At 35.3% G+C, this 15,636-nt stretch overlaps 1 protein-coding gene across 1 annotated transcript in view; it reads left to right on the plus strand.

The window, feature by feature from the left end:
- The window catches only part of LOC150081122 (succinyl-CoA:3-ketoacid coenzyme A transferase 1, mitochondrial-like), a 233,504-nt gene that overhangs the window by 97,004 nt on the left and 120,864 nt on the right, over nt 1-15,636 (plus strand). Inside the window, exon 6 of the mRNA XM_090380930.1 lies at nt 202-351. Within this exon, the coding sequence (XP_090237056.1) occupies nt 202-351 (150 nt within the window). The remainder of the gene's footprint in view (nt 1-201; nt 352-15,636) is intronic.

Consider the following 15,636-nt stretch of genomic DNA (forward strand, 5'->3'; position numbering starts at 1 on the left):
AGTAAGATGCTAGTGTCAGCTTTATCTTTTTATCAGGGACCATGTTAGTGAATACTGAGTGATTCTTTACCTTTTATTAGATTCGACAAAATTGGTATATTTTTATATTTTATTTCATTTATAATTTTGCCTCGCTTAAAGTTATTTATTATATTTTTTGGTTCATTATTTTCATTTTGTGTATCTTATGTGATTATTTAGGGTACATTAGCAGAGAGAATAAGAGCTGGTGGTGCAGGTATTCCTGCATTTTATACAAATGCTGGATATGGAACTGTGGTGCATATGGGTGGTGCTCCAGTTAAGTATAACTCAGATGGAACAGTTGCTGTTTACAGTAAAGCAAAGGAGGCAGGTGCTTTTATTTATTTTTTCTTTAATAAATTGTAAAACAATAGTCTTCAAAACTTTTTTTTTATCAGTTTAACTGAATATTCAGATTTAGTAATAAAAAATTCTTTGATAGTCAGCTGCTTTAATTTTTATATATTAGTTACTTGTAATACTTTCTTAAAAATATTTCAATTTTTTTAAAAAGAATTTTTCAGTATTTTTAAAATATTTAGGTCATACTGATTAACTAACTAATAAATGGCATGACTGGTAAGAAAGTCTCATGTTGACGCTTTATATATCTTCTTTAGGTACATTTACATTTAGGGTCAACAAAATTAAACAATTTTTTTTTCCATAAAAAATGTAAACATACTTTTCTAAACCAGTTTTACATACTGATTTCAAATATGTTCTCAGTTGGTTTTTTCCTAGCACATGTAGTTTTTATATATGACTGCTGATAATGTCAGCACAAGTTAAGACGATTTCATTAAAAAACATATGAGACTTGTTAAAATTACATTTTTATCGCTTTTACAGGTTAAACCCAAAATACTTTATACATTGTTAAAATAATACAGTATACTGTTGTAAAAAATATGTTTAAAATTTAAAAATATTGTGCATATGATTTCTTTTGGTACACTTTGTGTGAAATGTCATCCAGCATAGTCTGTCAACATATGTCTGTTCCATAAAACTTGGTAGCAAGGTTTCTGGAACAAATGCAAAAATGAAGTTTCAGTGATATACAGCATCTGATTTCTTTTTATGCATCGAGCAGTTTCTGAACTTCATCTTTGTATGCAGGATACATATAGTTACCCAGAAAGCCAGTTGAAAGCTGTCATGCTTTTAGTTTTAATACAGTGAGGCATTTTTTTGAAGCTTTCATCCTGCAGAAGTGGTCTGATTTGAAGCTCCACAATGATTCCCTCTTTTACTTTTGTGGCAATGATTTTTGAAAATTTCTTGCTTAAGTAATGAAATCCTCAGGAATTCATCTTGTCCATTGCTTTCAGAAAAACTCTTCATTAGGCTAAGTTAATGTAGAAAGGTGGAAGAAAAATCTCCATTGTGATCCATTAATGGAACATACTGCACACACTACCCTTTACAGTCTCATAAGTCCTCTGAAGCCAATCGTGGCTGATGCATTGGTCTGTAGTAGAATAGGCATCCCATTGGCATAAGAAACAACATTTTGTGAATCCTTCTGATATGGCCATTTACATGCCAGTGACTTTGAAATCATCACTGCTACCAAATTGATGAGTACAGTATTGAATTGCTTAAAGTAGTTTCTTCATCTTATTTAGATGGATAGATTGGGAAATGGGGATGCATGGCTTTAATTTCTGCAATGTTGCATGCAAGCGAATAGCTTTAAAACTTTGTCGTGAGGAGTCAATGAAGAGGCATCATTCAGATGTTATGTGTACTTGTGACAATTCCCTAAAAACTCCAATGATATCATGGCAATAGCAGAGCAAACCATTTACTATAAAGAACATTACTGAAACTTGTTTTCTCTTTTGATAGTGAGACATGTTGATATTCTTCTTAACAAAGTATTTCTGCTTTATTCTTGGGGTGAGAAGTCTAACTTTATCTTTGGAGAGAGCTATTTTTCTGAAAATTAATTCAACTAACCTTGGGTAAGTAGCTCTGGCTCCAGTTTCTCTTCATTGGGTGTACTCAAAATTGACTGAAATTCTGGTCTTCTCCAGCTACACCTTCATCCTATTGCATTTTGTCTTCTAAAGAATCTAGCTCATGTTGTGGAGATACTGGTATTAATATGCTATCATCATGAGAGATTGGCCTCGCTGTTGAATCTAGGCTTCGATGAACAACCTTGTGCTTATTCTTCACTGAGAATCCAATTACATACACATCAAAAAAGTAACAATCACCTGGTCTTTTGGCTCCCTCCATATCATGAATATGGCAAATTGCATTGACTTTTTCCTTTTGTTCAACCATTCATGTAATCCATTTGAACAAGTGGCACAAATAACATGTAGTACCCACATCTTATTCTGGTCATCTGGAGGACAGTCAAAGTATAACTGGTAAATTTTCTGAATATCTATCATAATTTAGTTAGGAAAGAGCCACACAGAAAAATAGAAAAATTTGTTGCCCATAGAAAAATATGTTGAGGTGATTTTTACACTTTCAAGGTACAACAATAAATGTATTTCAGTAATTTACCAGATCTTACCTGAAACAATTTATATCAAATAATTAAATTTTCAAACAGCAAGGATATAATAAATAAATGATTACTGTATATTCATGTTGGTTGGCCGAATAGGGGTCTGTCTGTCTGTCTGTCTGTGTGTGAGGCATAATCAGTCTCATTAAAAAAAAACTAGGCCTGCTAGAGGAAACTGAAAATAAATTTGGAATCAACATTCATAGATGTGTTTAGTCCACTTTTTTTTTTCATGATTATTATTATTATTATTATTAGACGTATGGTGCAAGGAAGCCTGAGGCTTATACTGCATCAGCCAAAAAAAAGTGTCTGAACTACCCAGAGAGAGAGAGAGAGAGATAAAAGGGAATCACCAAGGAAGAGAAGAATGATGATATCCAGCTCAGGACCCTAGGTGTGCCAAGCCCATACTCACCAGATGTGAGCCCCTGATGAAATATAGAAATCTTTATTGCAATAATAATAATAATAATACAATGGATACATTGCAATAAGCCCTTCACGGCCACAAAGCCAGGGGTATATACTTGTAGATCTGTGGTATCAGGTTTTTAAGTCTGGAAAAAATGCTTTCATTCATGTCAAAAGCAAAAGTTCAGTGTTTTTTTTCATGTGACTCATTCGGAAGATGGAAGTTAGGTCCTCCTTTAAGAATAAATTATGAGTGCAAATGAAATCTGCATATGTCATTTTTGTTTGTTTGAACTTGCTATACAAGTAATGATGGAAGTGGACAGAATGACATCATCAGCATATCGCTGAAATATTAAGGTTATACTTTTGTATACAGGCATTTGTACTTACCTCAGTAAGTTTGGAAAAGTGTCATTGTAAGAGATTTGGATTCTGTGTGAACTTACATATAACAACAACACAAAATGAATATCCACTTATTTTTCCCTCAGATCAGGGAAATGCAAGCACACAAGCATTTTCACATTTGATTCTGATCAAATGTGAAAGTGCTTAGATTATGAGCAACCTGTATTTTTCACCAGAAAGTGTCTTGCACACATAAAGGAGAATGTGCTTTTCATAAGGCAGTATGTGAAGGCATAATTCAGTTTGATTGTTGCCATAAAAGTTCTGACAGTCTAATTATTTTTCAATCTGCTCTCATATGTATACCCACTCCAGTTGTCTAAAATAACCTGGGTACCCCTACTTGAATAAGAATTAGAGTATACCCAAATGCTTTCAGTTATTTCCATTTATCTGTTATATATGATGCACAACTTCCATCCTCATTCCATTAGACAGACTATTTTATTCTTATCTGAATTCACCATTTCAGCATGCAAAAACATTAATCTTATAAGAGTTCTTACTGGAATTCTAGAGTTTTCACTTCTGAAACATTATATATAGGCAGACTTTATTTGATTTAGTTTAAAAGTGATATTTTTGTTATCAAATTTCAAGTTACCATCGAAATTGACTTGTTCAAGCCTCATTTCCCATTATAGTGAGCATCTGTGAAGAAGTTCAAATAAGTGAAACCCTGGAAATGCTTCCTGGGAACTGACAGCAAGAAAAAATTAAGATCTTTTAAATTAAAAATTAACTTCAAATCTTCAGCATGCATACACAAATTATCTTTGAACTGGGTGAAAAGGTATTGGCAAATTTGAAGTTAATTGTTAGTATAAAAGATTTTTAGCATTAGCATTAGCATTAGTTGAGGCATATGATGTAAGAAAGCAAGCTATACAGCATATAGCTTAAATAGATTCAAGGCAGAACTAGACAAACACATGGAGTGAGTGGATGGGTGAAATGAGGTTTTTTTTTTTTTTTTTTTTCTTTGCTAATGCTATATAAACTTGCTTGCTTGTGCTTCCTTGCATCATGTGCCTTTGCTAATGATAATCAGCCAACAAAACAAAACAAAAAAAAAAAAAAAAAATCTTCCCATTTCACCCATCCAGTCATTCCAAATGTTTGTCTAGTTCAGCCTTAAATTTATTTAAACTATCAACTTCCACAACAACAGATTGAAGTCTGTTCCAGCAATCAACTACTCGCTGGCTAAAGGCAAATTTCCACACATCTATTCTACAACTGTCTTTCCTCAATTTGAATCTATGCACCCTCAGGTTCTTCGCCTGAGCAAGTGGAAGTATCATGTCAGCATTGAGCCTGCTCAAACATTTCAAGGTCTTATACACCTCAGTAAGATCACCTCGCCTAGTCTCCAGATGCTGTAAGTTGCAGTACTTAAGCCGTTCTTCATAAGCACACCCCTTTAATTCATTCACCAATCTTGTTGCCCTTCTCTGTACTCATTCTAGCAATTCTACATCCTTCCTAAAATGAGGCCTCCAGACCTGTACGCAGTGTTCAAGGTGTGGCCTGACTATTACCTTATACAAAGGGATAATCACCTCCTTGTCTCTGCTAGCAAAATTCCTGTATATCATTTACAAAACTCCATGACCTGCTCTGACAGCCCGTCTGCACTTCATATCTGACTGCACAATTACCCCCAGGTCTTTTTCATTCTCCACCTCCCTCAATGTAGTATCACACAGTTGGTAGGTTTCTCTTGGGTTACTGCTACCCATACGCAGTAGTTTGCATTTGCCAATGTTAAACTTCAGTTGCCACTTCTCAGCCCATCTGCCCAAATTTTCTAGAACCTTTTGCAGTAGCATACTGTCTTTAGCATCATTAATAACTCTGCCAACCTTTGTATCACTGCAAACTGGGACATTAAGCCTGATATACCTTCATTGATATCATTGATAAATAACAAAGCAACAATGGGCCCAGCACCAAATCCTAGGGGACTCCTCTAATAACATTAGTTCACATAGAGCAGTGCCCATTTGTTACCACTCTCTGCCATCTCCCACTCAACCATCCCTTTATCCATCCAGCAACTTGCCATTAATGCCATACTGCTCCAATCTGTACAGCAGTCTTCCATGTGCAACAGTATCAAAAGCTTTCCTGACATCCAAGTATATGACATCAAAATTATTTTTTGCATCCAGTTCCTTTGTGAACATATCATAGTATCCAATCAAATTGGTCAGACAAGACTTCCCCTTAACAAACTTATGCTGTGCTTGGACTATTTCTGCAGTCTTGTCTAGGTGATTCTGTATCATCTCTTTAACCAGTGACTACATTATTTTCCTCCTGGAACAGAAGTTAAACTAAAAGGTAAAAAAAGGTAAAGTGCAGCCATTATCAACCCACTGCAGGATGGAAGCCTCCTCAACAATTCATGCTGAGGGAAGTTAAACTAACTGGTCTATAATTATTTGTGTCATCCTTTGAACCCCCTTGGTGAATTGGGGATACATTTGCAGATCTGCAATCCATGGGGATGTCCATGGAATTTAAGGATGCTCTCATAATTATGTGTAAGGGTTTGCTAACTTCCCTTGCTGCCTCCTTCAATATAACTGGATAGATTCCATCAACCCCAAGTGCCTTTTTTATGTTTAACTTCAATTTCTCCTCCACTTTGCTCTCAGTTATTACAAAATCGCTTACCTCCCTGTAGAGGTTGATAAACTCTGGTATTCCCCTCCTTGAATAATTCCTCGTGTGTGAATATAGATGCAAAATACTCATTCAGTTGATCAGCAACTTGAGCAGGATCATCAATAGTCAAACAACTTATGTTAAGTGGACAAATCTGATTCATCCCCTTCCTACTAGAGTTTAGATAAGTAAAGAACTCTTTGCTGTTTTTCTTTGCATCCTTTGCCAAAGATTTCTTGTAATCTCCCTTTGCTTGCCTAACCTCATTTGTGACTTGTTTACAGACTAGCTTATACCTGCTGTAGGCTTCTGTGTCTCCTGATAATTTATATGCATCCCATGCATTTTTCTTCTCTGTCATGAGCCTCATCTGACATCCATTTAGGCCTGAACCTTGAGCAGTATTTCTTAGTTGGTATGAAAAGCCTAGTAGCCTCCAAAATGAATGCTTCTCATTTAGAATTCACCATTGGTAACATCATCAGTTTATCCCATTGTATAGTGTTTAAAAACTGTCTGAGACCACTGTTGTCACCTTTATGAAAGCAAAAACCCTTCCCTTTACCCTTGATAGTAGTTAAGTAGATTTACCCTTTAAGTAAATCCCACATCAGTACACTGTGATCATTGTCACCTAGTGGTATCTTTATCTGTAAATTCTTAATGCATGAATAATCACTGCTGATAATCAGATCAAGAGTATTACTCCCTCTGGTTGTCCCTTGAACATGTTGCTGTAGAAAACACTCCTGCAGTAAATCCACAAAATCTTGCTAGCTTGCGAGTGACCAACCCACAAGTTCCAGTCAAAATTTGGAAAGTTAAAATTCTCCATTACAAGACATTCTGATTTACAGGCCAACTATATTTCGCTGCACAACTGTTCATTGTACTCAGAGTCATTAGGCCTATAACACACTCGTACTCTCATTTTCCCTTTCCCTCTCCCATTGCACTGTCTACCCATGTCAACTGAATGCACCTCCTTAGATTTTATGTGTTTCTGAACTAACAGTGTAGCCCCTCCTCCCTTCCTACCCTGTCTATCCTTTTTGTACACACTGTACTCCCCAAATTCCCATTCTGCACTGCTTATATCTGTGTGACACCACCACCACCATGTCTCTGATATCTCAACAATATCTACCTTTGATGCTTTGATCAGTACTTAAAATTCATCAAATTTATTTACTATAATTCTAGCATTGTTGTACATACAAGTATACATGCACCTGTTCTTACTCTTAGTTTCCCTAACACAGCCCATGTATTAATTGTTCCATGATGATTTCCAGCAGCTCTTCAAATTCCCAGCAACTTGCTCTCTAGGCTGCTGCTAATTACAATAGTAGCAGTACAAGAATCACTTTTGCCTCTGCCTGTGGCTACTGTTAATCTTTTAGTCTGTGAATCCCCCCCAAGCTAGCAGTTTCCCGACCCACCTAACACTGCCTCAATAGCATCAGCAAATATTCTTGCACCCTTTCTATTTAAGTGTATCCCATCTCTGTAGAAGCAATCTTTCCTATTAACAAGCACAGACCACGCTGAAAAAAATTCTACCCCGTGAGCATTGCACAATCTCTCCAGGGCCAAATTGATTGACAAGGCTGTCATCATTAATTTCCTATTGTGTCTGGGCAGAATTACAGACACTTTCAAATTTAACCCTAACTCGCAACTTCTTTTCAGCATTGACCTGTACTTGTAAAGTAAATCTGCAGATCTCTTACTCTTAAGGTCATTAGTGCCGACATGACAATAATACCGTCTTTTGTGCCCTTAAAAGATATCTGCCCTACAACGTCATCAACTTTCACCCATGGCAGACATACCTTCCCTACTTCTGTTCCTTTTTGCATAATATATTCCTGTCTTCCTGACAATAGAGTCACCAACAATAACTACTTCCAGTGGGACCAGTGCATTCTGCCTTGGAAATTGCCACTGTGTTGCCTGAAGCACAGGAGTGAGCTCTGGCACTGAGTTGTTCAGCTGAGAGCTTGATGTGCCCCTCATATTAATTTCTTCAAAGACATATACCCTACACCTTAAACTCTCATAGATGCCCATCAGAATGCTGAGTTGGTGCCTAATTTCTTCACAGTCTCTGCATCTAGCACACACAAAGACATCCTTTTTGGCTAGATCATGTCCTGTTCTAGACAGGTCTGCAAGCATTTCACATTTCGCACATTTTTTTAAACTGTGATAGATTGGAGAATCGCCCCCTTCAGTTCTCCCACGAGCCACAGTACTACCACTACTTTGTGCTCGCTGCTTTGCTGCTCTTGTCTGGGTCATGATTCAGTTTAAGTATAACTTAATTAACAATGAAATTTAATATGATTAATAAATTTTACCGATTGATTGATAATACTATACTAATCTAACAGATTTCTAATACAGTGCTACGTATTTTGCTATTAAATTTTACATTAAACCTTATGCTATGAAGTTCGGGATTTACGTTGCGGTATTCCGTATTGTATAAAAATGGTGGTAAGTTATAAATGGTAAGATCTACAAACATTATGCATTAACTTTCAAAATTGCTATCTAAATTCAAATAAACCAAGGAGCTTGACTAGGACTATAAAGCTACTTATAGAAAATAATTCAGTATAACAATTAAGTCAATAAAACGGCTAAAATATACATAAAAACTTAGCATTCACCGCAGCTGCAAAAATCTTGGCCAACACAGTAATAACCTTGTGAAATTTTGATGGGTTTTCCTGATTGCTGGTTGCCAGGGAGCATCTTCAGCTTATTTATAGATGCTTACTATAACAGGCTTATTAACAGGCATATTATTCATCTAAATCATCTATTCATCTAAATTTGAAAATTAATTTAACTTTGATAATATTAATGGAATAGCACAGATAAAAATTTATTTACATTTAAATTAACATATTTGGTTTATACAAAGTGCTTCTTTTGGTTTTCAAAAATATAAGGAATAGTTCTTATCTTTTAATTGTTTCAGTTATAAAACAGAAAAATGTATGTTATCTGAAAGTTTGTAAATAAGCTTATTGCAATAATTGGTAAGTAGTTGAGTTATTTCTTCGCCTAAAGCAGGAAGAGCTTTTAAGGCAAGAAATAAGTCAATTTTCTCTCTCTCTCTCTCTCTCTCTGTTTATCTGTCTGTTCCACCTCTCTCTCTCTCTCTCTCTCTCTCTGTTTATCTGTCTGTCCCCCACCTCTCTCTCTCTCTCTCTCTCTCTCTCTCTGTTTATCTGTCTGTTTGTCTCTCTCTTTCTGTTTGTCTGTCTATCTCTCTCTCTCTTTCTCTTTCTGTTTGTCTCTCTCTCTCTCTCTTTCTCTTTCTGTTTGTCTCTCTCTCTCTCTCTTTCTCTCTCTCTCTCCCTCTCTGTGTCTCTCTCTCTCTCTCTCTTCTATATATTGCAGCACTTATATATGCCAGCACTTATACATTGCTTCTTTGGTAAATATTGATTTGATAACTGCATGGTGTGATAGACTAACACTACTCTTTGCGTGTTTCCGAATAATTTTCTAATGCTGATTTCAAAAGTGACTTCCATTTTTTTCCATCACATCAGATGAAAAAATCACGAAAAATGGAAAAATCATGAAAGAAAATTTGATTTTTCACAAATTTTTATTAATTTTGGAATAATTTGTGCACTAACAAAATGCTACTTTTACAAGGAATAAATACATATTGAAAACACTGTTAAAGAGGGCATTGTGGTAAAAAGTCTGCTGAACACACCTCTCATTTTAAAAACTGATCTACAATCAGTGAAATTTTTGTTTCTCTGACTTTCTCTGCTCCAATTTTGCAGCAGTCTTCCACGTGCAACAGTATCAAAAGCCTTTCTAAGATCCAAATATATGATATAAACTTATTCTTTGCATCCAGTTCCTTGATGACTACATCATAGTATCCAATCAAATTGGTCAGACAAGATTTCCCCTTAACAAACCCACGCTGTGTCCGAGTTATTACTGAATTCTTGTCTAGATGATCCTGCAATGCTTCTTTAACCAGTGCATCCATTAATTTCCGTGAAACAGAAGTTAAACTAACAGGTCTGTAATTGCCTGTGTCTCCCTTTGATCCTCCTTCGTGGATTGGGGTCACATTTGCACATTTCCAGTCCACAGGTACTTCTCCTGAGTCCAAGGAAGCTCTCATAATTATGGCTAAGGGTTTGTTTACTTCCTTTGGTGCTTCCTTTAATATAACTGGATAGATCCCATCCACCCCAGGTGACTTTCTTATGTTTAACTTCAACAATTTCTCCTCCACTTTACTCTCAGTTATTACAAGATTATCTAGCTTACTGCTAGAGTTTAATACACCTCTGGCATTCCCTTCCCTTTATAACTCCTCATGTATGAATGTAGATGCAAAATACTCATTTAGTTTGTTAGTCACCTGAGCAGGATCATCAACAGTTGAATCATTGATATCTGGACCAATCTGATTCATCCCCTTCCTTCTAGAGTTTACATAAGTAAAGAACTCTTTGCTGTTTTTCTTTGCATCTTTTGCCAAAGATTTCTTGTAATCTGCCTTTGCCTGCCTAATCTCCTTTGTGACTTGGTTACAGACCAGCTTATATGTATCTTAGGCTTCTGTGTCACATGCATTTTTCTTTTCTACCACATGTCTAATTAGTTCATCTGACATCTATTTAGGTCTAAATCTTGAACAATATTTCTTAGTTGGTATGAAAGGCTTCCAAGATTATTTCTTTAAATGCTTCCCATTTTGAATTTGCTGTTGGTAACATCATCAGTTGGTTCCACTGTATAGAAATTAAATACTATCTCAGACCACTGTCGTCACCTTTATGAAAGCAAAAAACCCTTCCTTTTACCCCTGATGGTAGTTACCTCTTTGAGTAAATCCCACTGCAGCACACTGTGATCACTGCCACCTAGTGGTTCCTTTATCTGCAGATTCTTAATGCATGAAGAATCACTACTGATAATCAAATCAAGAGTATTACTGCCTTTAGTTGCCTCCCGAACATGCTGCTGTAGAAAACAATCATCCAGTAAATCCACAAAAGCCTTGCTAGTGTGTGAGTGACCAACCCACAAATTCCAGTCAATCTCTGGGAAATTAAAATCCCCAATTTTAAGACACTGATTTACTGGCCCACTCTATTTCTCTGCACAACTGCTCATTATACTCATCAGATTCATTAGTGCTATAACACACACCTACTCTCATTTTTCCTTTCCCAGTGCTTATGTCACACCAAACAGACTCAACACTGCATTATCCACCAACATCAGTTGGATGCACTTCCTTAGATTTTATGTGTTTCTTAACTAACAGCATAACCCCCTCCTCCCTTCCTGACCTGTCTATCCTTTCTGTACACATTGTACTTGAAAAGTAGAATTGAAATTCCAATTCTGCACTACTTATGTCTGTGTGACACATCTCTGATATCCCAACAATATCTGCCTTTGATGTGTTGACTAGAGCACTTCAAGCTCATCAAATTTATTAACTATACTCTTAGAATTGGTGTAACAAACTTCCATCTGTCGTTGTAGAAGTTGATAGCTTAAATAGATTCAAGGCAGAACTTGACAAACATTTGGAGTGAGTGGATGGGTGAATAAGGTTTTTTTTTGGCTGATGCTATATAAGCTTGCTTTCTTGCATCATGTGCTAATGCTAATGCTAATTGCAGTATTTAGCAGATTAATAATTTCGTTTTGAATATTTTTGCCCAAATTTCGTTGATGAATTTCACTATTCATGATTTTCCTTAAGTGTTCTTTCATAACAGGGTCGTACTTTGCTAACAGTTCAACCATCTTTAAAAAATTTCTGTTGTTATCTTCGTACAGTCTGTCGGATGATCCACGTAATGCGATATTTTGTGTCCCGTGAAACTTTATGATCGAAATAATCCTTCCTATGACATTTCTCCATTGTTTTATATTTTTGTTAGTCTGTTTTTGAAAAGTGCTGTCAATAGTTGTACAACTTTCAATTCTTTTTATAAAGTCTTTCCCCATGATATAAGCAATTAAGTGTTCCTTAGATGTTTCATGAGCATTTAATCTACTGTGTTATATTTTTACAATCATTCATACCTTCAACTGTTAATGCAATTTTTAATTCAGAAAATAATTTACAAGAAAAACAGTAGGCTGCATCCTTTGTTTTCAAATAAATTAACCAATTGTGATGATATCTTTCACCATTTGGAAGTGTTCAATAGTAGAAACTTCGACCAAAGTTTCTATTTTTATCATTTTTAAACGTTTCAGGAAATGTATAACTTGCTAATTGTTTCGTTCCAATTCTTACGAGAATGGCCATACACCAACATCTTCATAATTCTGCAAAAACTCTTGAACAGAATTTTGTTCAGACATATTTGGTATACTTTCAGTTTCACTGTTTAGGCTAAAATTTGGTAGTAGTATAAGTTCATCTCGTTTGCTTGCTTGTTCATTTTCTAGTTCTACTGATTCTGTAGGAACTTCATTGTCATGCTCGTAAAATTCTCAAACTGCAGCAGCACAGATAAATTCTTGTTGGCAGATCATGGTTATTGTGGGATTTTTTAACGAACTTTTCAAAGGTTGCCTTTGCATTTATCCAAAAATGCGTTTTTTTCCGCCTTCCTCTTTCAATTTTCTGCCCCAAAAAGTTTCTTTTTTCTCATCATCTTTGGATTTATTCTAGAATAAAGTGGAATTTATTTTTTAAAATCGATTTTTATTTATTTGAAAAGTAATAAAATTTTCAATATAAAATGTTATTTGGTTTTTTTTAGGAGCATTAGCAACTAAGGCCATATTGCTCCGGGGATATAGAGCATTCATTCCCTGACCTTTCCGCATCCTCCGTAATTGGTGGTCAAGGTCTCAAACCCTGGTCTGATCAAGAAGTGTGTGCTACGCACTGCTGCTCCTGCCCACCTGGCATCAGAGGTGCCAATATAAAATGTAACCACCCCTGATAAATTATTACCAAAAATTTTTTACTCTAAGGATATTTTCACCATATGAAAATATCAGATGTAGACACCACATAAATTTCTTATATCCATGTGACATTCGGCGTAGTAAAATCAATTAATTATTAATGTAACAATTTTGTTTCGTTAAATTTTCTAAATTTATAGAAATAAACTGACTGCAAAAATAAAAATTAAATTTTCACAAAAGGAGCACTGCCAAGCCTTTATAAATAAGATACAAAAAAAATTTTAAAAAATTGTTCCAAAGTTATTTCGAATAATAATTTATCTACTGTAATCAGTGAAATGCAACAACTATTGCCCAAAAGATTTTTTTTGTCTCTTCAAATAATGAAAATTTGCATTGTTCGCAAGCTCTACATTAGAGTAGCACTCATTGCTGCAATCAGTTACAGTAAATATTTTCTTTGTTCATGAAGATATCTTATTTTTTACTATAGACACGTAAATTGTTAAAGTTAGCAAAATTATACAAGAATACACTATTGAAGAGAAGGCAATTCTTTTGTTTGAATATTTTTTTCAATTAAAGTACTAACTAGAGAATTTCGATTGCTTATAACTTTGTTATAAATTATTGTTGCAAAATGCAATAAAAAATACAAAGTACGATTTTTTAAAACTTCTAATATATTCAGTAAAAATTGAAAAATTATCTTGAGAATACCTTTAAATGTACTTAATAAAAAAACAATGTCATAATGATAGTGACATTTACCTGCAAGATTCTGCAAGATAAAATATTTTAATTCATAGGCTCCTTTAAATTGTTAATTTAAATTAAGCATGAAAATAACTATTTGGTCGAGATTCAGTATTGGGTACAGCCAATGAGAACGGCTCAGCCGGCTCCACCCAGTGGGCAGAGTCAACTTACATCTAGACGATCACAACTGACATGAGTGCCATGCAGTGCGTGTCACCCTGTGCTGCACCTGTTACTTGTGGTGTTTTGATATCACGTGGTTGCGGTTTAATCATCTGTCTTAATTACATTCGTAATTTTAAAAAAATCATACTTATCTGAATTTAAAGGTGAAATTAAACTAGTGGGTGAGGGGGCCGAACCCTCCGCTCAAACGGTGGCCTGGGGGCAGAGCCCCCAGAAAAAAAAAATTAATTTTGAAATGTTGACTGATGAAAGGCAACACGAGGCACACTGAGGTTTTTCTGGGTTACGAAACCCAATACGAAACCGAAAAATTTAAAAAAATGAACTATTGTTTATTGGTATTGTTCTTGGCTGAATAATTCCCGGGGTCTGGGGGCAGTAGCCCCCAGAAAAAAAAGTAAAAAAATAATAAAAATTAAATTTTTTTTCATAGAAATAGCATAGAAAAACGTGCATTTATGTTTTTCAATTTGATTGTTTTTCATAGAAATAGCATAGAAAAACGTGTGTTTTTGTTTGTTTCGTCAAATTTCCCCTAAAATTACCTTTTCTTTTTCAGCCTTTCTCACTGTTAATGCTCGTAAAATAGCAAAGAAAAACGTGCATTTATGTTTTTCATAGAAAAACGTGCATTTTTGATTGTTTCGTAAAATTTCCCCTAAAATTACCTTTTCGTTTGCTTTTCAACCTTTCTCACTGTTAATGCAAGTAAAATAGCATAGAAAAAAGTGCATTTATGTTTTTCATAGAAATAGCATAGAAAAAACGTGCATTTATGTTTTTCATAGAAATAGCATAGAAAAACATGCATTTCTGTTTTGTAAAATTTCCCCTCAAATTATGTTTTATTTTTCTTGTTTTCAGTCTTTCTCATAGTTAATGCTCGGAAAGTAGCCTAGAAAACGTGCATTTATGTTTTTTTCAAATGTTGATTTGCCGTTGCTTTTCGTTAGTTCTATTTACCCTTAAATCACCTTTTCTTTTTCAGCTCCAATTTTGTGGAGGGAAAATAGTGGGGGTTAGGGGGCGGCAGCCCCCACCAAAAATTAAAAAAAAAAAGAAGCATTTATGTGTTCACTCGCAAAAAAAGAAGCATTTATGTGTTCACTCGCAAAAAAAGAAGCATTTATGTGTTCACTGGCATCAGAAATTATCGTTGTTAATGCTCGTGAAATAGTCTGGTTATGTATGGGCGAGAAGAATCGGTGATTGCATTTCATGTGAATTTTTGTTTCTTGGTTTTTTAAAAATTGCTTTTTCTTCATTTGTTTTCAGCCGCCATATTTGTTGCTGTGCCAAGTGCCGTCTGCATATCATTTCAAATCCACCGGGCGAAGAGAGGAGGGGGAATGCAGTGACTGGGCGGAATCACAACCTGTCAATCATTGCTTTCCCCCTCCTCTCCTTGCCGCCAATTTTGGTGGCTGTACCCGATATTGAATCTTTATCAACTATTTAATTTACTCACCTCGTTTAAGAACTGATAAGTACACATAAACCTGAAGCACTACAAATTACGCGGGCCCCGAGTGCCAAGCGATAGTGACAAGCGATTTCCTCTGAGATATATAGTGTGCTATTTCTAAGCGACAAAGTTCAATTTTATTTCTAGTGTCGTTTTCTCTTTTGTTTAGCTAAAGTGGTTCTGTGCTTCAAGCGTTAAAGTAAGAACCAAGAAAGGAAAACTACCTTTC

The sequence above is a fragment of the Mastigoproctus giganteus genome, chromosome 9 (genome assembly GCF_048544385.1).
Source record: "Mastigoproctus giganteus isolate SK-2022 chromosome 9, ASM4854438v1, whole genome shotgun sequence".
Taxonomy (NCBI): Eukaryota; Metazoa; Arthropoda; class Arachnida; order Uropygi; family Thelyphonidae; genus Mastigoproctus; species Mastigoproctus giganteus.